This window comes from Gopherus evgoodei, chromosome 1 (assembly GCF_007399415.2).
Source record: "Gopherus evgoodei ecotype Sinaloan lineage chromosome 1, rGopEvg1_v1.p, whole genome shotgun sequence".
Classification (NCBI taxonomy): Eukaryota; Metazoa; Chordata; order Testudines; family Testudinidae; genus Gopherus; species Gopherus evgoodei.
Window position 1 is genome coordinate 236,728,342 of NC_044322.1, and position 27,688 is coordinate 236,756,029.

Below are 27,688 nucleotides of genomic sequence, written 5' to 3' on the forward strand. Positions count from 1 at the left end.
TGGACTAGATGACCTCCTGAGGTCCCTTCCAGTCCTACAATTCTATGATTGAGGGAAAGGTTGTAATCACACCTTTCAGAAACCAAGTTGTCAACGGATGAGTGAAGTTGGATTAGCCTTCAATTGGTGGGTGACATGTGTTGATTGCTGCTAGATGGACTTGAAGTGAGCTCAGAGAGAGAGACTATCATCTTGAAAGCCAGGAGATAATTCAAAATAGCTGGAATACCTGCTGTCTCTGGAAACATGGGTTTTGCTGGGCCAGATCAAGAAACATTTCCACTTGGCTAGATTCCACCAGGAAGTGTTATCTTTTCTGCTATTACTAAGAACAGCTTCGGTTGCTTCCGAGCTCAGGGGCTCTACATCTGATATCCAGCCAAATACCAAACTGAGATGAAGAGAGTCCAAGTTGAGATGTTTGAGCTTGTCATTCTTCTGGGTCAATAGATTTGGGAAGGATGGAATGCTAATGGGTAGATGGGTGGACATCTGTAAAAGGCTTGAAAACCAGTGCTGTTTGGGCCACTTGGGAGCAATTAGGATGATGAGGGCTCTGTCTCACCAGATCTTTTCCAGAACTCAAGGTATTAACAGGATGGGAGAAAAGGCATCTCTCACATGGCCATTCCAGGACAGCAGAAGAACACTGGGCTTGGAAACCTGTTCCTGGACTCCCATGGAACAGAAAGTATCACATTTCCTGTTTGTCTTGGATGCGAACAATTCCCAAGTATGGGTTCCACATTGAGCAAAGATAGCATCCACCACTGTGTAGTGTAGCTTCCATTTGTGATCGATGGCAAAATATGTGCTGAGGCTGTCTGCTGGTGAATTATGGGCACTCGGTAAGCAGACTGCTCACAGGTGATGTGGTTCTAGATATACCTTCACTGCTCCCTGCTTGTTTACATAAAAGAGGGTTGTTAGGTCATCTGATATTATCAGGACATGTCGGGATCACATGAGTGGTAAAAACACTTTGCAGGCTTCTCTGACTTTTCTGAGCACCAGAAGATTTATATGCATTCTGTTTCCACACAGTATGCAAATGCCTTTGTGTGTGTGTGAACATCCATGCTGTTCCCCCCGACCCTATCAGGGAGGCATCTGAAACTGTTTTCTCCGGTGTGTGGGAAGAACTCCAACCCTCACATTCTTCCACCACATTAGCGAGGCTTTCACTTCGGGTGGGAAGCCACTCAAGTCACAGTCACCACTGTGTTCATGCTGTGTCTGCTTGGAATATATACCGTTCAGAGCCAAGCTTTCAGGCAAGGGAGGTGTCATAGAAGGATACGATGCCATGTGCCCCAGCAGCATGAGGCACATACTGTCCATAATCTATTTTATCAGATTACTCATGGGGTGAAATCTGATCACAGAGAAGTAAGCTCTTGCCCTGACCAAGTCCAGAGTTGCACCTACCTATGAATTCTATAGTTTAAGTTAGTCAGCTTGGATTCCCAAGGATGCTGGGATATGAAGTGGTGATGAAATCAAAGCCAGGACTTCCAGACACAACATACCATCAGAAGACAGTCCTTTACAGACAGCAACATAGTGGTGATGTTGCATCAGACCTATGCTGCTACTATTGAAAACACTTTTGTAAAGACCCTGAATGCTGTTGCTATATTGAACGGAAGCACCTGTATTGGTAATGCTCATATGCTACCATAAATCTGAGGAATCATCTGTGGGAATGGTGAATGTCCACAAGAAAGTATGCATCTTTCATGCTGAGAGATGTGACCCATGTGTCTTTGTCCAGAGATGGAATTCTAGATGCCAGTATAACTATGTGGAATTTCTGCTTGTGAAGAAACACGCTAAGTTGTCACAGGTTGAGAATGGGTTTCCACCTCTCTTTTTCTTGGGCATCAGGACCTATTTCAAATAGAACTTGTTTCCTTGATATTGAGGTGGTATCTGCTCTACTGCACCATGGTGAAGGAGAGATTCTACCTCCTCAAGGCAGATCACTTCATGACAGTGGTCCCCGAAGGAAGACAGGAAAGGGTTTTTATGAAGGGGTGAGGAACTTGCTGGTATAGCCTGAATGGATGATAGCACTCATTTGTCTGTTATCTCCCTCCAGTTGTGGGGAAAGTATGCTAGACAGCTGCCAAAGTGGACACTGGAATTGGATGGAGAGGACATCAACATGGATGTGCAGTTCCCAAGCACCTCATTAGAAGTACCTTTTGGTTGGGGGTGGGGTGGGGGAGAAGTTGGGTGGATGCAGCCATGTACCTAGGTTTTTGCACTCCCTGTTCTTTATGAGGCAAGTCATAAGTTCATTGGTGGTAGAAGGGCTGTGGCAAGGGCATGGGCTTATACAGCTACTCGTGGTGTTTTCTCTTCTGGGCTGGTGTTTATATGTACCCACAGAATGGAGGGTTGCCTGAGAGTCTTTTAAAAAATGCACAGATTTATCTTTTTGCTTAAGAGTTTACTCTCATCATACAGCAAATCTGCTACCGTATTTTGAGTCTTTCTTGGGAATCTCATAACATATCACTGTGTCAGCAACATCAGGTATGGCCTGTAGTGAACTTCTGGCCACCAACTTGCCCTCATCAATAAGGACTTGACATTGAGCCATGTGCTTTTGAGGAAGTTTCTCTTCAAGGTCTAGGAACTTTGAATAGTTCATAAAAATCATAGTTGGCCAGCATGGTAATGCCAGAGACAATGAACAGTTCATTTGCATCTGAGGTAAACCTCAGTTATCAGGAAGCAAAGGAAACAGCATGGCAACTCAGGACCAAGATAATTAACTTTGGGGAACAGAAGGAAAAGCAAAAAGGCATCTTCTTATCCATCACTGAGGGCACAAAGAGGTCAGGATCTTTGCATCTGTGAATGTTGGATCCCCAATCATGTGGGTTGGTGATGCTGAGAAGTAGCTATAGGTGAGAAAACTGCTTTAGACACAGCTTTGAGACTGCGAAGGTTATATGTAATCTCTTAGAAGTGTGTTATACTTTTCATTATTTGTAGCCATTTTGTTTCTATTATCTCTGATTAGTTATCACTTAAATTTCTGTTCTTTATTAATAAACCTATTCTTGTTTTATTATAAATTAATTTCAGTGCTGTTACAGTAAAATGTGGTGTGCATCCTCAGCTGCATCAACAAGCTGGGGCGTATTCTCTCTCTGGAGATGGCAGACTTGTATTTATGTGGGTATTCAGTGACAGGGACTGACAGCTGCAAGGAGATGCTTCTGGACAGTTTTGGAACTGAAGAACACCAAGGTTTTACCTGCAAAGCAAAGTTAGGACTGGCAGAGTGCTAAGGAGCTTGTTTGGCAGGCTAGCAGACTGGGATTGCAGAGAGCTGTCGCAAAGTGTAACGCCAACAAATTCTTATTTTGCTAAGGCAGAAGGGTGATAGGGTAACTTACATTTCTGGACTCCCCAAGAAAGATCACAGGTGTTAGGAAGGAACTGGAGAGACAGTTGGTCCACACAGCCCCCTATATCACCAGTACGGAGCTTAAGGAGAGCAAGGGTGCAAGCACAGACCAACAGACACTACATACAAGATACTTCCAGTTTCAGACACATGGAGCACATGCATACCCTACAGTAGAATACACATAGGGACCAGCACTTGAAGAGTTACATAACATCTAGGCTTGCACAAGTTACTGTAGGCATATCATGGAGCTCCCGAGGGCTCTAGGGGTATGTCTAATTGCAAAAAGCCCACCCCTGGCAGTAAGTCTCAGAGCTGGGGCCTAAAGACCCGGGCTTATGTTACAGTGTTAAAAAGAGCAGAGCAGACATTCCGACTTGGGCTGCAGCTCAGGCTCTGAAACTTGGTGAAGTGGGTAAGTCTTAGCACTGGAGCTTCAGCCCAAGTGGGAACATCTACACTGCTATTTTTAGCACCATAGCGCAAGCCCCATCAGCCTAAATCTGTAGACTTGCTGCTGCAGGTTTTTTTTTTTCCCAGTGTAGACTTACCCAATGCCACAAATTCACCAGACGTTATTGTTTGGCCTTACAAGGTACCAGCTTTCACTGTTATTCAAGAGAGACATAGAATATAGAGAGAGGAAAAAACCATGGTGATAAATTAATTTCCAGATTTTATGTGATGTGAATCCACGGTGATACAGTACATTCCAGAGTTTATTTCAGAGGTATAAGCAAAGAAATCTTACTATTGTAGGCTGACCCCAAATTGCTGGGTAGGAAGAGGAGGTCTTGGTGGAGGAAGCTTAGCTAAAGGTGGTGGTCTCCCCTTCTGTTTATCCCGAAGATTTTGATCATGTCTGAAAACAACAAAAATCATTGACTTTGTACGTATCAAGAGTGAAACTACAGTACACACTGATTGCATGATCACTCCTGTTTCTCACAATGCTGATCTTCTGTAAGACCACAAATACCTCCAGTGATTTTTAATTTTAGTATTTGTGAGACCTGTGAAAGCATTGGTGGGAGAATCATTAAGTAACACATGAAAGAGCTGTTTTGCTTCAATCAATAAAATATAGTAATAAACAAGTCCAAGAGATAGGAACAGTCTTGTAATTTAAAAGCAAAATTCAATCACAGTTGCTGCTCAGAAGCACAACCCCCTCACGCAACCCTTTTTATAAACGCAGAGCTGTACTATGCTTTTTGTTATTACATATTTATACAAAGGTGTCCAAAAACCCCACACAGCAGTAACATTCATAACAAAAAGCTTCCAGTTATTTTCATTCAGTAGTAACATAAAATCACCTTCTGTCAACACACTAAAGAGTAATAGGTGAGATTTTTTTTCTTCTCAATAAACAGCATTATGCACATATACAATAAGTAAATTGTATGCACTACTCATAAGCAGTAATGACATATGGCAAGGGTTTGTTAATGAAGACACAGTGACTACAATTACATTAAAAAAATACTTTTGGATCTGAGGCTAAGAGGATATTCCAAACCAGTAGAGAACTATACAATGTTCTCTTTTGTAAACATTCAACATCTTTACAGGATGTCTTTGCTGACAATGCAGTTTTCAGAGCCAAATCTAGGCAAGGACAAATAGCAAATTTGGCTTTTAATTGTTATAGAAATTAGATTAGATCTTATTTCAAAAACAAAGAATATTACACAACTCTCCATTTCAGAACATGTATCACAGGATATGTTATTAACTTGCTACATACCGAATAACATCTTCAGGGATATTAAGCTGGTCATATTTGAGATGCTCTCTCAGGTCACTTAAATAGTTCAAATAGGTGATCTTTTTCCCAAACTTATGACTAAACAAAATAGTGGGAAAAAAGGACACAATCAGCATGGGAGGAACATCAATGAAAGGTTTGTTTTCTATTACAGAATGTAGGTGCAAATGAAACTCAAAATTAAACTATAACTGAAGCAGCTGGAGACACAAGATGTATTTCATTTTCACATGATCAAACATACACAGTGCATTTCTGAGAGTCTGATTTGAATAAAAAAAAACTCACTTCCATCTGAATGTTTTGCGATTTGCATAGATATGGAAAACATTAGTTTGAGAACTGCTGAATAACAGCTTTTGTATGGGGCTAGAAAACTTTCTTAAAAGGAATGTTATGGAACACTTTTTATGTAAACTTCTGGAAAGAATGCCACATTGCTGATAGAAAAACATGTATGTGTCACTTTAAACTTGCTCTCTATTGAAAGAGAAAATAGCAGGACAGTAGATATTATAATCTAATAAATGGAAGGCTTACATTTTCCAAGAATGACTATTGATTTTGGGCATCTCAACTTTTGGATGCTTAGCTGTAGACACTTTAAAAAGGCTTGATTTTCAAAGACGTGTTGTGAAAAATCAGGCCCCTTTAAGGAGTCATAAAATGGGACTCCCAAAATTGTGCCACGAAATATTGCTAGTCAAAGTTGAAAATTTAGTCTGTAAAGGCCCATTTACTGACTTGGGCGTTCCAAGTATGATTTGAAATACATCAACATCCTCTGAAATAAGCCTCTTTTTCTGTAAAACAAAATCTGTCTTGTAATAAAAATTAAAGCATCAACAGCAATGTGATATAAAACACACACTTCTCTTTTCTTTCTATAAGTTACTCAGAGAACTGGGAGACCAATACTCTTGCGGTAACTGGCTCATTGCCGAGTCATCCAACATATGTACACATGCTCCCTCTACTGGAAGAAAGTGTGAATTAAAAAAAGTTAATACCGTAATTTAGAAGGTATTAATTAAAAGAAAGTGCTAGATTTTGCTAGCAGGGAAGTAGTTTTGCAACATGAACAGATTTCAGCCTGAATGTGTATCATCTCATTTGGGCTTTTCAGCAAGTTTTTCCAATATGGTCTATGATTCTAACATTTTGTGCAAGGCAATTAGGTAACTGTAATATAGACTTCATTAAATGAAAAAGGAATGTCTTTGAGAACTCACTCTAGTAATACAATTTTATAAAATGGGTAATTTGCAGTTCACTCACAGGCAGTCAGGAATTTTTGTTCTGTAAAACTGCTGCATCATCACTGCTGAACTAGATCATATTGTGCTATTTTTAAAGTTTTATGGCTTTTACTAGTTCATCCATGCAGAACAGCACCCTTTCCCCTTGATAGGTTTTTGGTTTTTTGGGGGGAGTGGAAGGGGGGATGATTAGAATTATTAAATGCCCTCTTTTCCAGTCTCACTTGGATGTCAGAAGAGATCAATGAGATTTTACTGTGGCTCAAAAAATTTCAAATAAATAGTTACTTTTTCCTTAAATATATTCAAACAATTATTCTACATATTTTCTTATTACTTTTGTTCTTTGATCTAATAAGTCACCCACTTGCTTATAGCAAATGCTGTGTTCATCTATGCTATACTCCAAAAACAAGTCTCAAGTGCAAACAGATACATTTGAGTTACGACATTTAAATTCCATTCAGTATATTTGTGAGAAACAGTAGTAGTGACCTTTTCTTGAGTTATGGCTATAACTGAGCAGAAATTATGAAATACAAACTCTGGTATTTCCCCCTCTTTCCTTTAGTGAACTCTGGCTTGATGTTGGTTTTTAAATCAAAGTATAAACTGTCAACGTAAGATCACTCTGAAATAACCTGAAAGTAGAAGTACATTGAAGGGTACAGAAAATTCCTAACTCATACTATTCTGGTAAATTAATGTTATGTATATGTAGGTTTTAATTTTTAATACAACCTACTGGCAATACAAAATTAATAGAGAGAGAGCTCTATAGCCTGGGACTCAGACACGGACTTGCACATGCACTTGCTTTTAAATATCTTTCCCTGCATTTTATGTTACTTTAAGAACAGTGGAATTTTCCTTAAACAGAAGTGTGGGACAGTATCTGACACTTAAATAACCTGCAGCAGATAATATTCTTTCTAGCTTTTGTGTTTTATGTTGACCAAATCTTCATCTACAGAATGTATAGATACTTTCAACTTTTTGTAACCTCATTCTTGGTTTCAGGGTTGTTTTTTTAAACATTGTTCACAAATTTTATTGTAAAAGAATATTACAAAATTATAATGGCAAAAATTCAAATAAATGATTTAGATCAAAACAAATATTGAGATGCACAATGATAAAAATAAAATCAATGTAAGGATAATGCATTATGCTGAAAATTTAACCATAACAGAGGCAGAAGAAGAAACTATATTAAACAAACCCTGATATGAATGACTCATAGACTTTAGGATCAGAAGGGACCAATGTGATCATCTAGTCTGACCTCCTGTACAAAGCAGGCCACAGAACCCTACCCATCCACTTCTATAACAAATCCCGAACCTATGTCCGAGTTATTGAAGTCTTCAAATTGTGGTTTGAAGACCTCAAGCTGCAGAGAATCCACCAGCAAGTGACCCATGCTTATGCTATATGAATATTACACACATTTCAGTAGGCAGATGGATTTAAAACCATTGATCCAAGAACAATATTCATCTTATTGTAGACATACTATCAAACTCAGAAGGGAGTGAGTACTTGGAACAAATACCAGTCCCAAAAACTAGGAAGCCATTACCTTAAATGGATACTCACTGATGTTAGCCCACTGTAGCTCCATTAACCACACTTCCAACTCCCGTGCATTTGAAAGATTCCAGCTTCTGGCAGGAATAATTTGCAAAGGCTTGGAAGTTCAGGGAAAGTTTTGTATGGCTATATATGTGCAGGAAGTACCAAATCCTGAAGTACCTGCTGGTCCCAGTAGTTGAGTCAGTCATTGTACAATTGTATGTAGGGTTCGAGAGACGGAACCACAGAAATGTAGGGCTGGAAAGGAGCTTGAGAAGTCATCAAGGCTAGTCCCCTGTGCTAAGGCAGAACCAAGTAAACCTAGAGCATCCCTGACAGGTATTTGTCTAACCTGTTCTTAAAAACCTTCAACGATGGGGATTCCACAGCCTCTCTTGGAAGACTATTATAGTTAGAAAGGATTTTTTCTAATATCTAATCTAAATCTCCCTTACTAGAGATATGCCCATTACATTTTGTCCTACCTTCAGTGGACATGAAGTACAAACAATCACTGTCCTCTTTTTATAGCAGCCCTTAACATAAAATTAAAGACTGTTATCAGTCTCCTTTTCTCAAGACTAAACATGCAAAGGTTTTTTAACCTTTACTCGTAGGTCAGGTTTTCTAAAAGTTTTAGCATTTTTGTTGCTTTCTCTGGACTCTCTCCAATTTAGCCACATCTCTCCTAAAGTTTGGTGCCTGGAATTGGACCCAGTATTCCAGTGGAGGCCTCTTCAATGCCGAATAGAGGAGGACAGTTACCTCCTGTGTCTTACACATGACACTCCTGTTAAAACACTCCAGAAAGTTACTACTCTTTTCTGCAGCTGCATCATGTTGTCCACACCTATTCAATTTGTGATAGCTCCCAGATCCTTTTCAGCAGTACTGCCACCCTAGTTATTTTGTAGTTGTCCATTTGACTTTTTCTTCTTAAGTGAAGTACTTGGCACTTGTCTTTATTGAATTTCATCTTGTTAATTTCAGACCAATTCTCCAATTTGTGAAGGTGATTTTGTCCTTCCGAGGTGCTTGTATTACTCCCTGTGTCCTAGATTCATCAAAGCATTTAGGTACGTTTAATTTTAAGCACACGAGTAATCCAGTCTCCATTCATCAAAGCACGTGAGCACATACTTAAAGGTATAGGTAATTTATTAGTTATTATTTGTATGGTGGTAGTGCCTGGGAGCCTCAGTGAGGGATCACAGGACCCCATCTTGTGAGCAGCTGTACAAATACAAAGACAGCTCCTACCCTAAAGAGCTTACAATCTAGCCATGTGCTTCAGTCACATTTACTTCAATGCATGTTTAATTGTTCTGATGAATAAGCATGGATGTAAGCACATCCTTAAACTGAAACACATGCTGAAGTTCTTTGCTGAATCAAGACCTCTGCATCTTCATGGAAAAGGGAAAAAAAATCCCAAACTATTTTTACATCCCACTCTGATTCCCTCTTAAAATATATTACATTAAGCCACACTTTAAATATTGTCTGGTATCTTACTTGAGCAGTGCATTTTTAAAAATACTTACTAAAAGACAAACTGCCCCCTAACTTATATCGGAAACTCTCTTTAATGAAATCACCTATACCTTATGAGAGGTTTAAAAATGTTCCACAGAATTTTTATGAAGTTGGTTGGATGTACAACATAGAGTGCTTTAAGATTTTTCTTATACCTGTGAAAAGAAAATTAAATTGTTAGAAGCCTTTTAATATCATACGCTGAAGCATAAAGTAGCTGCAATTGAATGGAAGGGTTTTAATACTGGAACAATAAATATATTCCTTTCAAGTACACTAAAAAAAAAAAAAGTCTAATTCAGAGGAAATTGAGTGTAAAATGAAAAAAGGAGCTGGTCAGTCCTGATGGCAAAAAAGTAGGCCAAGATTACCCTACTACACTGCTAAGCAATGTCTGGGTTGTTTTGCGGATTTAATAGTGGTGGTGGGGAGCATCATTTAAATGACAAAAAGAGCTTCTTGAAAGTTCCAGTGAAAGAAATAAAAGTATTTTACTTCATTTTCCATTCTTTTCCATCACTGAGTTTCATACTGGGGAAATTTTTATTCTTTCAGAATTAAAACCTACATCCTTTCATTTATTTCTTTTGCTATGTTTGCTTTGGTTTATTAGTAATTACTGAAGATATTTGGGGCAGATCACCTGCGAGTGTACACTGATATCGTTCATCTGAAGCCAATGGCACTATGCAGATTTACATCAACTGAGTCCCGACTCCAATGTGTTTAAAACAAAATCTCTCTTCCCCCCATAATCCTGATTGATCCTGCAGTGACGTATCTCATGTCATAAATAAAGGATCATAGTAGGGCCAAGCAGGAAGAGAAACTAGGCTGCATGAAGAAATAAGATTTTTTATCAAAGGAGATATAGAAAATGAGAGGCCAAGTTAATTGGTTTTTATATAAATTGCTGCTTTTCTCTTTTAAGTTTTCCCCAATAGGGAAGGTCCCTCTTGAATGCTGACCATTAAAGGATCATCATCAGTAACATATTCCACTGATCAAGAATTGCTAAAGCCACCTTTTCATAACAGCTTATATATTTAGAGGTGGCTGGAGGAACCAAGTACTTAAAGCAGTTTCTTCTTTTTTATTTTAATTGCACTCAAGTGGTTTTGAATGAAAAAAAACCAAACAAAAACCATATTGTTATCATAAGGTCAGCATCAAAGTTTGGAACTGTGCACCTGGGAACACTCTGAATAACAAAAAGCAGTTGTTTTATTGAGTAGAAGTTCACATTTTGAGTCTATTTTATACCTGGGGGTAACAGGTGGACCCATTTCTTTTGTGCAAAGCTACATATTTATAATCTTCTTCTTCACCTATGTAGCACAATTATATCCCCCTGTGTTGTAAATAACTTATCTGAAATTTATCCTTTGAAACCCCATTTATGTTGACTATTTTTATTTGTAACACTCGCCAATTGGGGGGAGAGAGGAGTACAGGGGACAAAATTTAGTGCAAGAAGTACACAGGGTATTTGTTTAGTTTTTCCTTTAGCTAGCACAACTGAACATGAATATTGGGCTGTGAATATTGTTGTGAGATTCCCAATATCAATGTGCTAAGAATTCCAACTGTGATTCAAATAATGAGTGTAAGGTTGCCTGCCCTTGCCCAGTTACGCACTCTCATCTGGTTTCCTTTCGTTCTCTAGGTTTATGGCTCGGGAGGAGGATGGAGAGAATGGGTTTGGGCAGAAATGAAGGCCACATTGTGTCAATAAGATGCGCACACTTCAGAAGTCAATGCAACTGAAGATATTTCCCCTCTGTTGCTTCTCCTCCATATGGTGACTGTAAATTGGGCATGGCTTTGTGTAAAGAGTGTGTGTGACAGGACAGGCTTACAATTTCATATGGTCATTCCTTTACAGGGAGAGACCCCCGCACAGAAAAGATCACTATTATATATAGTGAACATAATATAAGTCCTCCTCCAGTCTCAAAACCAGTGACTATCTTGCACTCTCCATTCCGAGAAATCTCCCAGCAAAAGCAAACTCCCTCAGTCTGCCACTGAGCTGAGAGGGATATGTCATGACAGCAGTTGGACGTTTCAGATGACAACATCGCTCTCCATATTTGATGATTGCTAGGCAAAATTTTACTTTTTGTGTGGTGGGTATTTAATGTTTCAGTTTTTTGTGTATGAAATTCAAAAGGGTGGTAAATTGGGTGTTGATCTCAGCCTCTTGAATATACAAAATTGGGCTGCGATTCTCATGAGAACAGGATCTGTCATGAGATGTCTGGTAATTTTTCTCTCTCTGGTCAGGTTACAAAGACCACCAGAATAGTCTTTCTTGGTAGATATGTTTCTAATCCCTTCCAGAATCAGAGAGCTCAGAGGCATGTGAAAAATGTAAAGCAACAGTGCTATTTCTGATAGTGGGAGTAAGGGGAAAAGGGTGGCGTTTGTGTGTGTTTGTTTTCTTTCCCTTTGTCCTCTAGTTGTTTGCCCAGAGCAGAGAGATTGTAAAAGATGAACTGCTGCGAGCTGGGTCACTTTTAGCTCTACTGTTAGAAGCCTGTATTTTTGGAACAGACACATCAGGGGTTCTGTCCTGGCTCCCAGGTCTGCAATGCAATTTATCTAGCAATTGTGAACTACATAGTAAAACTTAAAGCGAAGGAACTATGGCCTTTGTTATAAAGGAGATCAGAACAGATCATCATCATGGTCCCTTCTGACCTTAAAAGATATTTAAAGTATCAGCTGCTAGATCACCACTGTGAGACAATCACAAATAACCAATGTTGAACTGTTGCAAACATCCTTTTAAATATGCCACAGAATGGCTGGGCCTCCTTATTATGAGTCTGCAGGATTTTTAAACCCTGGATAATGTTTCCAATACCTAGAATGTTCACCCTTAATCATTTCTGCATGGTTAGGATGACCATATTTCCCTGTGCTGAATACGGGACACCTGGTAAAATTACTCGTATTCAAGCAAGTTCAATGGCAATCAGAACTATGCAGTACAAATGTTCAAATTAACATCACGTTGAGTGAGTCCCTGTTAAAAAGAAATACTGCGTAGCTGGATTCTATTTACTTTATATCTTTAAGGCTTTAGGGTTCACATGGAGAGGGGTGACACACACACACACTGTTACCCCTCACAGACACACATGGGGAGAGGTGACACACACACAGTCCTGTATACCTCTCTCACAGGGGGGTGACCGACCAACCTGACCCTCCCTGCCTGGCACTCTCTGCCCTCCATGCCTGGCTGGGCCCCCGGGACAGACCCGCCTCTCCCGGTACCTGGTGCCCCATCTTCCCAAGGCAACATATGAGGGGTGAGAGTAATGCAGGGTCACATGCCCCAAAGATTTCTGCCAGGGTTCACACCAGAATGTGGCTAGCAGCAGCCTGTTGGCACTGTGTGGCAGGGAAGGGACAGGAGCTGCTTCAAGCTGCGGGGGGGGGGGGGGAATGATCTGGCCCGTTTCTTTGCAGAACTCATCTCTTCTTCTTCTTCCCCTACCCCCCACCCCGGGGCTGGAAGCAGCTTTTCCCTCCCTGCCCACACAGTGTCAAAAGGCAGCTAACATCTCCAGGCTGCTGCTGGCCACTGACATAACCCAGCTGCCTCCTGTCCCGACTACAGTGCAGGCAGAAAGGGATTAAGCTCTAAGGATGCATTGTGCACCAGGGCCCAGGGAACCTTACTGCAGGGGCTTCAGCAAACCTGGCCAGAAAGGTGGCTTTGCAGAGGAGGGTGCCTAGAGGACAGAGCAGCCCCATGCTCCCTGCGGGCAGGACCAAGGGGGTGGTGAAGATGATGCTAAGTCCCTGCCCAGGGGCTGTTGTGGAGCCTGCAGGTTCAGGGCGTGAACAGGCTGGAAATCCCTTCTGCCTGACACCAGAGCTTAGCTGAGGGGCAGAGAGGCTTCCCTAAGCCAGCGCTGTGCGGAGGTTTGGTACAACCAGAGCTTGGCTCTTCCTGGCCAGCACCCCGGGCCAGAAGGTCTTGGGCTTTCCCAGGGCATTGGCCCAGCCAGAGGAAGTGGGGAGGGAAGGAATCTGCCGGCCAGGCTGATGTGAGCTGAGCACTCTGACCAGGGGCTGGGTCTCTGCTCAGTACTGGGAGTGGGACATGACCAATGGGGCCGGAGGGGTGGGGGTGGCTGAAGGGGAAAAGCAGGGAGAGGACAGCGAGGGGGCACACACCAGCCAGAAACAGGATGGGGGTGGTGCCCTGCTGGCTGAGAGCTGGCATGCACTGGAGGCTGTGCTGATGGACCAGCATGGGGACTGGCCAGCCCCGCATTCATCTTCATCATCCGCCACTGGACACCCCTCCACTCACCACCTATGGGCAGATGGCTGGCGAAAAGGGATCTGGATAGCAGCAGGACTGCCATTACTGATGGCTGGGGAGAGACAGAAAATATGGGACAATTTGCCCATTTTTAAGGAAAAGTCAGGACACTTCCAGGAGGACTTAAATATGGGACTGTCCCTTTAAAAATGGAACATCTCCTCACCCTATGCATGGTAGAAATTTCTAATGTAATCTAATTTTAATAATGGAGATATACTCATCTCCTAGAACTGAAAGGGACCCCGAAGGGTTATTGAGTCCAGCCCCCTGCCTTCACTAGCAGGACCAAGTACTGATTTTGCCCCAGATCCCTAAGTGGCTCCCTCAAGGGCTGAACTCACAACGCTGGGTTTAGCAGGCCAATGCTCAAACCACTGAGCTATCCCTCCCCCTGTATGCTAATGGAAATTAATTCTTTGATCTCAATAGCAAAGAAAGACCAAAAGGTAGACCTCTAGCGTGCGATAGTTGGATCCTACTCACAGAAAGGGCAGAGACAGAATATTTGGAGAACATACTTCCTGTCAAATTCTTTGTAGGCACTTTGCAGCCAGTTCAGAGAGGGTTTATTCCGACTGTTCAGGCCATAGTGAAAGTAGACAAGGGTGTAATCATTCTCCACATACTGGTCAAGTGTATACCTCAAATATCTGAGAAGAGAGGCAATATTTTAGTATTAAAAAGTGATATCTAATGTATTTTTATGGATTTATACACTGAGAAGTGTCCGAAGGACCAAAATCACTATTTTTGCCCAGCATGCCAAAGTTTGTAAATTCATGTTCATGATCAATATTAATACCCTCATTCATTATGTATCATGATGCCAGTGATTTCATGTTCAGGGGGAAAATGTTCCACATTAAAAGAACATATCGAGTCAAGAGTTAGAAAAATTGCAGTGCTGATGGGCAATCAAACGATGAAAAAATCTGGGCATGCTTTCTGGAAATAATGAAGAAGCCATACAGCAATTGAGTGGGCCTCTCTGGCTTTGTGTTCTCATCTTTCTGAATTCCTATTTTCTGAATAAATATTGGCATTAACACTTGTCAAGAAATGGTGAAAAGTGAAATTTTGTGAATTTTTTTTGTCATTTTCAAATGTTTTGAAAAATTTTAACCAGCTCTAATTACTGTGGCTGGCATCAGATACTTCTTTCTTCCTTAAATTAGTCTGGCTTTCTTTTGTAGAGATTTAATTATCAGATCCCTATGTGTTAAGATAATTTAAGGAAATGCACTTAAGTAATTCCATCTTGAAATGATATTGCATGTTTCTATAGGCAGGTTTCTTTGTATTGATTCCTGTATGGTATAGTTTAAGGTACTTTTCTTTTTCCTTTGTTGTACAATTGAGAATAGGACAAGGCATTTTTTCCCCCACAGCTGAATTATTCAAACAAGGCAACAAAGCCACCATTATAGTATCATCTCGACTCACCTCTCTCTGAACCAGATTTTAATTTACCTGTGTTATTACATTATCAATTCTTGCCTATTATTCTGTGGCATAGTCTTAACAACTTTTCTTAATTGCATGTAGGCACTTTTCATTTAATAAAATGTGTAGTTCCACGTGGCACTTGTTAGGCTAGTGGGAGTCTGCAAGTTCTGAGCTTACTGTGACTATTACCTATGCCAGCGATTGGCAACCTTTGGCAAACAGCCTGCCAGGGTAAGCCCCCTGGTGGACCGGGCCGGTTTGTTTATTTGCCTGCGCCGCTTCCTGCAGCCCCCATTGGCCTGGAGCAGCGAACCGCGACCAGTGGGAACCGCCATCGGCCGAACCTGTGGACGCGGCAAGTAAACAAACCGGCCTGGCCTACCAGGGTGCTTACTCTGGCAGGCCATGTGCCAAAGGTTGCTGATCACTGACCTATGCAAATGCATTTAACTTTACTGTTCTCTTCTCCTCCCATCTTCTACTCCCTTGTTTATTGCTTATTTTCCATTGCTTATTGTAAAAGTCTTAGACTGTGAACTATCTGGGACAAGGACTGTCTTTGCGTTACTTGTTTGTACAGGGGTCTTGATCCCTGGCTAGGGTTTTTAGGAGTTGCTTGAATGGCAATCATGACAATAATCATTCAGAAGGCGGTACAAAAAATGGAAGTCTCTGGAAATAAAGGTACAGTATCCCAAAACATACCCTTGTTCCCAGGCAATCTATTGAACCTCCTTGCCTTATATAATTCCCTGACATACTATAGCTAAAATACAGTACTTCTGAGAATAATGGAGCAGAATTTCAGCTGGTGCAAATTACTACAGCTCATGGATCTATGACAATTTATGTCAGCTGAGCATCTGCTCCCTGTTTCTACACAGCCAATTGCCATTTCCAAGCCGGCAATACTATCCATAGAAGCATTACGTACTGGGACAGTATTTCCAAGAATGACAATGAAAACGCTGCCACACCAAATCCATTCCAACATGGTTTCATGTGCAAAATTTCTGCCATGCTGGCCCCAGTCTGAACAGTTTTTCCTCAAACCTTGCTTGGTCTGATCCTAGAAAGGAAAGATGGTCCAGTGCTGGCTTGTGACTCAGAAGATCTGGATTCAATTCCCTGTTCTACCATAAACTTCCTATTTGACCTTGGGCAAAACATGTAACTGCTCCGTGTCTCAGCTTCCCATCTGTAATACTGGAATAATAGTATGGGATAATAGATAGGTCCTGTTCTAATCCCAAACTAGGTCCTCCACATTGCAGCATTTTATCTCTGTTACCTTGCTACAACCAATCTTTAAAAAGGATGTTGTGAAAAGAAATAATCATTTACAACAGCTTGAACCAAGAAAAACCAACACCATTTATAAGATGAGATAATGAAATACCAAGCTTAATGAAATACTTAGCTCATTAAATGTTAGTAATTAATGTGAATCATCTAAAGATCAAAAGCAAAAAGCATGGTAGTATAAACAATGAAACAGCGTTCTTACTAAATGTTTTTTTGAGAAGAGAAAACAAAATAAAAACAGCTTCTGCTGCTCCTGCAGCTGGTTAAATGTCATGAAAAGTATTTGAGAAATATAATATTCAGTAAATACTTATTTATCAAATAATAAGTTTGAAAAGTACTAAAATATTTTAATTTTCTATTTGTCTCTCAAAATAAGTTACATTTGAAAAATCCATTAAGAGTTGATTAATAACGTAACTACAATACACAAAAAAACCTCCTGTTTCTGGTTAAGTTGCTGGGGCTTGGTTTCCAAGATACTTTCTCCTCTGATTCAGAGGCTTAGTATTCAGGCTAGCACGTCTTAGACATTTTTTTCATACTCGACCAAAAAAAGCCTATTTACCTACAAATGAACTCATGAGACACCCCATTTATAATTTTAAGCAGTGTAAACTGGAGAGAGAGAGAAGGTGAAATGAGAGAAACTTACTCTAGCAGTCTGCTGTGATTGAGCTGATGGGAAGGGGGCATACGACAGCAACTGAAAGTAATCACCCTCCTCCCAGAATTGTCATCACCTGGTAAACAAAAACAGTCAATAAAGACCTTTATATAGCTCATTTCATATGCAGAAGAATATTGAAACAAGATATGGATATGAAGCAAAACCGTGGATCTGCACACCTACAAACTCTGAAAAAGACCTGAACTTTGTAAGTCCCATCTCCACTCCAGACATATTGAGAACTTTGCCATCAACTGACAAATTATACACAGGAATTCCTTTACTCACCACTAGAGCGAGCTGAATAAGTTGTTCAGCAGTGTACACAGGACACTGGGAACAGAAGTAAAGAATGCCATATTCAAATGAAGGTGAGAGCATTGAGTTCCTTTCCGGAGGGATTCAACCCCCTGCAGAATTAAGTCCAGGAAGATTAAAGGCCTGCTTTTCAGACTGGTCTTAACTTGGCTTCCCTTTCCCCATCCACATTGGGGCAAGACTGTTTAAACATTTTATGCCTATCTTTTGTCATTTATAATGTCTGTAACTTTTATATTTGTACCACTAAGGGGAAGGATAAGTAATAGGTCATTTAGTTGCTACCCAGGGACTTGAGTGTCCTCAGTTCAATTTCCTCCTTTACCATAGATTTCCTGTGTGACCATGAGTAAGTTACTTACGGTATGTCCACTCTAAATAGTAAACCCGAATCTGTGGAACCCACACTTGTAGATTGGTGTTTCCAAGTTCGTTCTTGAGTATCCACACTGCAGGATAAACCTAGGCCTCTAAACTGTACTGATGTGTCCAAACTCCACTGTGCAGACTCGAATCAGACCTTCTGCTGCTGGAAGTGTATCTCAGGGTTTCTTGCCAGCTGCACCTGCTCTAGGGCTTGGTTTGTAGTGGATTGTGGGATAACTTGTCTATGGATCCCTCGTGACTTGACCAGAAATGGTTTGAGCCCACTGAAACATCCAGCCAAGCCATTTTGTGTCCACATACTCCCATCATCCTGATCCAGTGGAGGAACGTCTCCAGGTCACACTGTGAGTCCTATTTTGGGACTCAGGCAGAGCATCTGTGATATGCTGTTGGATATTTTGTCAATTGTTTTTGACCTACCAAACACACTGTGACGGCTTTGGTCACAGAGACCCCCTTGGGACTATCACCTGACATGCTAAAACCTCTGAGCCCGTTTTCCCTGTGAGCTTGGGACTTCAGAATCCTGTCTAGTTGAGCCAGACACGCAAGCCTGCTGCAACACAGACCCAGGGTCTGAACCACGTCCCCAAAGCTGCAGGCTTTAACTGAAAACCACTCAGCAGGTACTCCTGTCTCCAGCATCCAGACACTCAGCTCCCAATGGGATCCAAACCCCAAATAAATCCGTTTTACTCTGTATAAAGCTTATAGAGGGTAAACTCAAATTGTCCACCCTCTATAACACTGACAGAGAGATATGCACAGCTGTTTGCTCTCCCAGGTATTATTCACTTACTTTGGGTTCAATAATAAACAAAAGCGATTTTATTAAGAATAAAAAGTAGGATTTAAGTGGTTCCAAGTAATAACAGACAGAACAAAGTAAGTTACCAACCAAAATAAAACAAAACACCCAAGTATAAGCCTACTACATTAAGAAACTGAATACAGGTAAATCTCACCCTCAGAGATTTTCCAATAAGTTTCTTTCACAGACTAGACTCCTTCTTAGTCTGGGCTCAATCCTTTCCCCTGGTACAGTTCTTGTTAGTTCCAGCTCAAGTGGTAACTAGGGGATTTGTCATAACTGCAGCCTCCTTTGTTCTGTTCCACTCCCTTTTATAGCTTTGGCACAAGGCAGGAATCCTTTGTCTCTCACTGGGCTCCCACCCTTCCTTCTAAATGGAAAAGCACCAGGTTTAAGATGGATTCCAGTACCAGGTGACATGATTACATCACTGTAAGACATCATTCTCCATTCTTTCAGGGTTGGCCTGCACGTACCAGAGTAAACAGAGCCATTTACAACCAATTGTCCTGGTTAATGGAAGACATCAAGATTTTAAGCCATTATTAATGGCCCACACTTTGCATAGTTACAGTAAGACTTTAGAGTAATACTTCATATTTCTAGCTTCAGACACAAGAATGATACATACATGCAAACACACTCAGTAGATTAAAAGCTTTGTAATACCTTACAAGAGACCTTTTTCATGAAACATATTCGAGTTACATTATATTCACACTCATTAGCATATTTCCATAAAACATATGAAGTGCAACGTCACACACACCTCTTGGAAGGGGATACTAACATGCCAGCTGTGACCCAGCTGATGCTGCTCAGACATGTTGCCACAACTGCAGATTCCCCCCAAACCAGCACTCCTGCAGCAGGGCCACAAGTGCAGACCACGAGACTGGATCATTATGTGGACTTGAGATGAACAGCAGTGGCTCCAGAACTTTCACATGGAAAAAGCAGGTATTCCTGGGGTGTGTGAACAGCATGCCCTAACCCTCTCCAGTGCCACAACACACACAAGGGTCCACGTGGTGGTCCAGAGGCAGGTCACCATATCCATCTGGAAGTGGGCTACCCCAGACTGCTACAGGTCTGTTGCTAACCTGTTTGGAGCTGGCAAGTTAACTGTAAGGGTTGTTGCAGTGAAGGTTTGTGAGGTGATCGGCACTGGGATGTGCCCAAATGTGGTGGGCATTAAAAGTGTGCCTGAAATAACTGCTGAGTGTGAGAGAATGTGCTTTCCAAACTGTGCTGGAGCTATCACTGGGACTCACGTGCCAGTAGTTTTCCCCCTGTAAGGAACACGAGTATGTAAACTGCAAAAGACCCTACTCCATCATTATGCAGGCCCTGGTCGACCGCAGAGATAGATAACCAGCCACAATGGATGAAAAATTGTGGAAAAATTAACAAGCACCCTGTTAATAAGCATGGAGATGCAATACACTCTAAGCCCATGCACAGACGTGACTGACTGCCAGCCATTGGACACCTAATACAGACAGACAGCCACCCTCCGCTGTAATTTGGACTCAGATTTCAGCCACCCTTGACCAAATACAGACCCTGATTTTGTCTGGACTCATCACAGACAGCTTTATTATTATTTTTATACTCAATGTACAGGCCGTCTGGGACAGTGCAAGTGTGGCTGATTTATAAGGTGCATTGTATTACCAGGGAGGGGGTATTGTGACATATTATACTTTGGGAGAGCATCTTGTAACCCCCATATTCCTCATCTGTATATAATTGTGAAATTGCATGTAAAGCATGCCATGTGAGGTTTCAGGGCAAACGTTATGATCAGCTGAAAGTCACTGTTCTATCTAAATATGTAAATCTTTAGTGCATATGAAGTTATGAGATTGTGTTATATGGTTGTCACTAAAACATGCTGTAAGTTGGGGATTCAGTCACATATTTGCTCCCCAGAGACAACGGCAAGGAAAGTAACCAACACCTGGGTGGGGTGTCAACCAACCATCGTCCAGCAAGGGAGCTACAATTCAATGGCTCACCTGCATAAGGCCACAACAGGGGAATTGCTCAACCTGGCTTGGGAACCCAGCAATGCCTCCCAGACGTGCCTGGACTCATGTTCTCCAAGCACATGGACTAAGGGTACAAAACAGAACACAAGAGCCCCAGGCTTGGCCTTTCTCCTTCCTCCACCTATGCTGCAAACAACAAAGACACTCAAAAGACTGAAGAGTGAAACAGAGGGGACTGGTCCAGGTTTAAGAGACAAACCTGTATATTAAGGACTGCAATATCCAGTTGGGTGAGAAAAACTGCTTAGATGTTGCCCAGTCTAATAGGGTTGAGAGTTTAGACTGCATGCTTATATTTTATTTTGGTAACTAACTCTGACTTTTTGCCTATCACTTATAATCACATAAAATCTAACTTTTGTAGTCAATAAATTTGTTGTACTGTTTATCTTTACCAGTGAGTTTGCCTGAAGTGTTTGGTAAATCTGCTCAGATTTGCAAAGGCTGGTGTATATACACTTTCCATTAATGAAGTGATGAACCAATTAATAAATGTGCATTGCTCATCCCGAGCAGTGCAAGACAGTATATTCCTGAGGTACAAGGCTGGGAGCTGGGGAGATTTGGCTGGTGCCTTTCTCGGTGTGATTCATGAGTGGCTCTGGGAGCATTCATGCAATCTAGCTGGGTGTGGGGCTCCACATGCTGTGGTGCCGAGTGATAACAGTGCCTGGAGGGGTTTGCGGCTTGTCTCTAACAAAGTTAGGCTGCAGAGTTAAGGGGTCACAGTGATCCCACAGTCCCAGACTGCACCCCGAGATCCCGTCAGATCCCGTATGTAAAGCCTTGTCTACACTACACAGTTTTGTTGACAAAAGCTTTGTCAACAAAACAGCAGTGTACACACTGAAATTTGCCTACACTGAAATGCTCTTCCCACCAATGTAGCTCCCTTGCTGTGCTGACATAATAAAACCACCTCAACAAGAGGCATGGGGATTATGGTGGTATAGTTAGGGTGACATTCAGGCACTTCTTCTGCTACTGGTTCTGCTGCGGGATGCTCCACAGGTCTGTCCCCAAACAGGAACTGGATGTGAATTTTTGGGATGGAATGGCTGAGAAACACAGGCCGGGGGATTGCAGGAGAGTGCTGGCAGACTATCCAGACCCAAGTCTGGCAACCCAAATTGAGCTGTATCTACAGTGCAAAATCCTTGGACTTGGACTCACATCACAGTGGAGCTAGGGCTTGGACCCAGACCTCTGGCTGAGTGTGCAGGCTCAAATCCTGAGATCTTTCCGGCCTGACTGATGTGTGTGTAGATGGTAGGTGTCAGACCTGAGTCAGAGTCCAGATTTACCATTAGAATCAGACTCTTAAGATGCAGATAGGCACCTAGTGGGACTTGCAAAAGGGAGTTAAGTGACTAGGTGCTACCTACATCTTTAGGTATCCAATATGCCTTTAAAAATGTGGCCCTTAGTCTCTCTGTGCCTCAGTTCCCCATCTGTAAAATGGAGGTAATAGCACTGCCCTATCTCACAAGGGGGTTGCGAGAATAAATATATTACAGATGGTGAGGTGCTCAGATACTATGGTAATGGGGGGCTATATAGCTACAATGGGAAGATATTTCTCTTAAATTGACTGGGATGCTCTGCATTATTTTAATGGGCCTAATTCACATACGATCCTGCCTAAACTCAAGCTTCAAAGTAAACTAAACTTAGGTCCTGGTCCTATTCCCACTGAAGTCTCAAGAAAGTTTGGCTTTGTTGTCCTGGGAGCAGAATTAATAAATGGTATTCTTCATTACCAGTGTCTTGTAAACAATCATCTGATAAATGGTTGGTAATGAGGAAGCTGAAGAAAAAGAAGAAAGAGTGAAGGGAAGGAAATGGGTGAAACTGGTAAACAAAATGAATTAATGAATAAATACATAAGTCTTCTGAAAAGCTAGGAGTACATAGCTTGAGACTATTCTCAGGCTGTTCTAACTTGTGCAAGTGATGCTAGTCCAGGAAGCACTAAGCTAATGATCTTAGCAACACAGCCACACAATTTTTACATGGATGAATAATGTCATCAATTGATTAGGTACTAACACACTTTCAATCAACATAAAACAAGCAATTCCTTTTGTACTGAATGGTTTTGTATTGTTAAAAAAAACAACACCATGTATTTCTTTTGTCCAATACATGGACACTTTCATAATCTACGTCTGTTTGGATTTCCCTGTATATATTCTACCGTACCTCAGAGATCTGCTGCAGAAGAGTACCTTGTTTCAAACCCATCCTATTATGTTGGGGGAGAGGAAATTAATATTTAATGGACTTTTCAGGTAAATAAAAAATCTTGTTTAAAATACTAAATAGAATATTCACATACTACTTCAGAAGGAAGAAGGCAATGAACAATTGGTGCATGCACTGAGGTAATCAGTAGTCTGTTTACAAAACAGGTCACTATTTTATTTCCTGGGGGGACTTGTTAAGTGCCTTTCATCTGAAATTCTCAGAGCACTTACAAAAGCATTCAAATCTGACAAATAAGCATTTAAATTAATGATAAACAAACATGAAATTACAAACATTACCAAAAGACTTTTCTTCCCTAAATCTTGACGCTATTTGGTCTATTTGTTCATGTCTGACAGATATGTTACTATATAGCATTCATATAATACAGGCATATAAGACAGACATGATATTCTATTAGCAGAAGTAGGTGCACTAGGAGGGGTTTCTATACCTTCCTTTGTGCATCCAGTATTAGCTAGTGTTGGACACATAGAACAGTTTGTCAGATAAGATCACTTCCATGAACAATAGAACTCTATGCCTGGTTTCCAGTTAAAGTAATAAGGTCTCTTATTGTTATTTCTGAACTCCTGTCTGTATTTGATCACCTTCACTAAAGGCTAGAATACCCACCACTATGCTTGGTGGAGATTTTGTAGGTGTTGGTCTCTGTCTGAGGGGTTAGAGCAGATGCGGTTGTACCTCAGTGCTTGGCTGTAGACAATGGATCGTGTGATGTGTCCGGGATGGAAGCTGGAGGCATGAAGGTAGGCATAGCGGTCGGTAGGTTTTCGATATAGGGTGGTGTTAATGTGACCATCACTTATTTGCACCGTGGTGTCAAGAAAGTGGACCTCCCGTGTAGATTGGTCCAGGCTGAGGTTGATGGTGGGGTGGAAGCTGTTAAAATCATGGTGGAATTTTTCCAGAGTCTCCTTCCCATGGGTCCAGATGATGAAGATGTCATCAATGTAGCGTAGGTAGAGAAGGGGCGTGAGTGGACGAGAGCTGAGGAAGCGTTGTTCCAGGTCGGCCATAAAGGTATTGGCATATTGTGGGGCCATGCGGGTGCCCATAGCAGTGCCACTGATCTGGAGATATATATTGTCATCAAATTTGAAATAGTTGTGTGTAAGTATAAAGGCACAGAGCTCAGCAGCCAGTTGTGCTGTGGCATCATAAGGGATAGTGTTCCTGACAGCTTGTATTCCATCTGTGTGTGGGATGTTTGTGTAGAGAGCCTCTACATCCATGGTGGCTAGGATGGTGTTTTCTGGGAGGTGACCAATGCATTGTAGTTTCCTCAGGAAATCAGTGGTGTCACGGAGATAGCTGGGAGTGCTGGTGGCATAGGGTCTGAGTAGAGAGTCCCTATATCCAGACAGTCCTTCAGTGAAAGTGCCAATGCCCGAGATGATGGGGCGTCCAGGATTTCCGGGTTTGTGGATCTTGGGTAGTAGATAGAATAACCCTGGTCAGGGCTCTAGGGGTATGTTGATTTCTTCTGGTGTTAGTGTAGGGAGTGTCCTGAGTAGATGCTGTAGTTTCTTAGTGTATTCCTCAGTGGGATCTGAGGGAAGTGGCCTGTAGAATTTGTCAAGCATCTCCACCAAGCATTCTCAAAACTACAATACCCGCACGAGGAAATAAGGAAACAGATCAACAGAGCCAGACGTGTACCCAGAAGCCTCCTACTGCAAGACAAACCCAAGAAAGAAACCAACAGGACTCCACTGGCCATCACATACAGCCCCCAGCTAAAACCCCTCCAAAGCATCATCAAGGATCTACAACCCATCCTGGACAATGATCCCACACTTTCACAGGCCTTGGGTGGCAGGCCAGTCCTTGCCCACAGACAACCTGCCAACCTGAATCATATTCTCACCAGTAACTGCACACCGCACCATAATAACTCTAGCTCAGGAACCAATCCATGCAACAAACCTCGATGCCAACTCTGCCCACATATCTACACCAGCGACACCATCACAGGACCTAACCAGATCAGCCACACCATCACTGGTTCATTCACCTGCACATCCACCAATGTAATATACGCCATCATATGCCAGCAATGCCCCTCTGCTATGTACATCGGCCAAACTGGACAGTCTCTACGGAAAAGGATAAATGGACACAAATCAGACATTAGGAATGGCAATATACAAAAACCTGTAGGAGAGCACTTCAACCTCCCTGGCCACACTATAGCAGACCTTAAGGTGGCCATCCTGCAGCAAAAAAACTTCAGGACCAGACTTCAAAGAGAAACTGCTGAGCTTCAGTTCATCTGCAAATTTGACACCATCAGCTCAGGATTGAACAAAGACTGTGAATGGCTTGCCAACTACAGAACCAGTTTCTCCTCTCTTGGTTTTCACACCTCAACTGCTAGAACAGGGCCTCATCCTCCCTGATTGAACTGACCTCGTTATCTCTAGCTTGCTTGCTAGCATATATATACCTGCCCCTGGATATTTCCACCACATGCATCTGAAGAAGTGGGTATTCACCCACGAAAGCTCATGCTCCAAAACGTCTGTTAGTCTATAAGGTGCCACAGGATTCTTTGCTGCTTTTAGGGTTTGTGATAAGTTCTTAAATTTCTGTATTTAGGATGTACTTTTATATTGTGTCAAGAGCACCTACGGCATACAGATAGGCCTTTATTTTAACATTTAATAACAGTATTCTCAGTGATTTGTTTTAACTTATTTTTCCTTATTTCATGGACTGATGGTGTCCAGGAATTTCAGATGAAAATGGATAACGCTCAACCTTCCTTGAAAAATGGTGCTTCTTGCATCTGTTGCCATTCCCCCTCTCCAGATGAGTATATTCAAGTAAAACTACTCCTTCTGCCCATCTTTCCTCCCATTTCAGAGTTACAGCTTCTAAATACCCCGAAAAGAAATCAGAAGAACTGGGACAGAACGAAGTGGGAACAAGCCCCACTGCGATGCCAGCAGTGTGGCCTCAGCACTATTTCTACCTACCACTAGGGAAGAGGTCTGTAATGACAACACTCATCTCAAGAAGAGGAAGAGGGACAGAGAGCAAAGGAGTACCATTTCTTAAAGAGGAGGCCCACGTTTTCTAGTTCTGGAGACCATTTGTATTCACTGAAGAAATATGAGTCATGCAGGCGGGCCTGTGCCATAAAGTTTGAATCCCAAACTTCTCAAAAGTACAGTGCAGTTCAGATCAGCAATTTATGTTTAGTTTAATTTCTAATGCTTTTTCCCATTGGTTTGAACACCATCTGAGCTTCTCACTGTCTTGATTTCTCTTGCTTCCTGCCTGTTAGTATGAAACTGCCAGATGATAGCCAGATGTAAAAAGGCTAAAAACTCAATTCTTTCTTAAATGCTTGTTTTGTTTCTATGTTCATTTTCAGTATGTTTACCTGTTTATAAAAGTTTGAAAGGAAAATCACTATATAAATTACTTGGAGATTTTCAAATGAAAAGGTGTTATGTAAGTGCAAAGATTATTATTATTATTATTATTATTATTGGGTCCAATATTGAAGTCCTTAAGGAGCCCAAACACTGCAATTAATTTTACATGGGCAGAGCCCTTCTCCCCTGCAGAATTTCATTAACTTCAGTGTGCTCCGTGCAGAGACAGGGATCTGACCACATGGAGCCAGTTGCAGAATAAGGAGCAGATTTTCAAAGGTATTTACACGCTTAAAGATGCAGATATATACCAAATGGGATTTTCAAAAGTGTCTAAGCGGGTCAGGCACTAAACACCCAATGAAACTAAACACCTAACCTGCTTACACACTTTTGAAAATCCCACTTGGGGATATGTGCATCTTTAGGTGCCTAAATACCTTTGTGAATCTGGCCCATAGTTCTCACCACTAAGGCATAAATCTCTGAAGTTATTGAGCTAAATTGCGCTCTCAGACATTTCAGGGACTGAAATGGATTTCCCCTCTTGTGGCATGTGAGGATATTAAGTGCTGCCCTTGGATCAATCACCCAAGATCATGCAGATGCACCTAAAGCAAAGAGTGTAAAGGAAGAGACCTCAGCAGATCATTGGCTGTGACAGCATCAGAACTATCAGCTGGAGCAGATTGTGTTGAGCCAGTTCTCTTAATATTATGAAACCAAACTGTTCCTGTGCATTATGTGCTGACAGAAGACGCTTCCACATTGAGAAGGAGCATATAATTTGTACAGTCCAGATTAAGATTTGTGCAAATTAAAATATAAGATCACAGGAAACCCTTTGGGATTTTCTGTCCATATTTCAAGTCTATGCTGAGCATTGCAATAGATGTACATTGCACAGCACTTTTTAATCACCAATATAAGTTTTAATTAAAAAAAAATTCACCAACCAGCAGATGCAGGGAAGGACAGGTAGGAAAATTGTTTTACTTTTCAGTTAAGACCATGGATGGCATTGCAATTGCTAACTGCATGTTGCAGATCAAAAGGTATTTTATAATGGATGTCGCTCATCCCAATTTGCAAATAAACTCTTGGGATTCTTGTAAAGCCAAGCACTA

The 27,688-nt window shown here is 41.5% G+C and overlaps 1 protein-coding gene across 3 annotated transcripts in view; it reads right to left on the reverse strand.

The window, feature by feature from the left end:
• Positions 1-27,688, reverse strand: part of ARHGAP8 (Rho GTPase activating protein 8) — a 113,361-nt gene that overhangs the window by 36,266 nt on the left and 49,407 nt on the right. The window contains exons 4-8 of one of the 3 annotated variants that reach the window (XM_030539829.1): positions 17,323-17,410; positions 14,435-14,566; positions 9,637-9,723; positions 5,178-5,276; positions 4,179-4,289 (exon numbers count right to left, since the gene is read on the reverse strand). In XM_030539829.1, the coding sequence (XP_030395689.1) occupies positions 4,179-4,289; positions 5,178-5,276; positions 9,637-9,723; positions 14,435-14,566; positions 17,323-17,410 (517 nt within the window). The remainder of the gene's footprint in view (positions 1-4,178; positions 4,290-5,177; positions 5,277-9,636; positions 9,724-14,434; positions 14,567-17,322; positions 17,411-27,688) is intronic. The other 2 variants (XM_030539842.1, XM_030539835.1) reach the window with 2 other exon arrangements.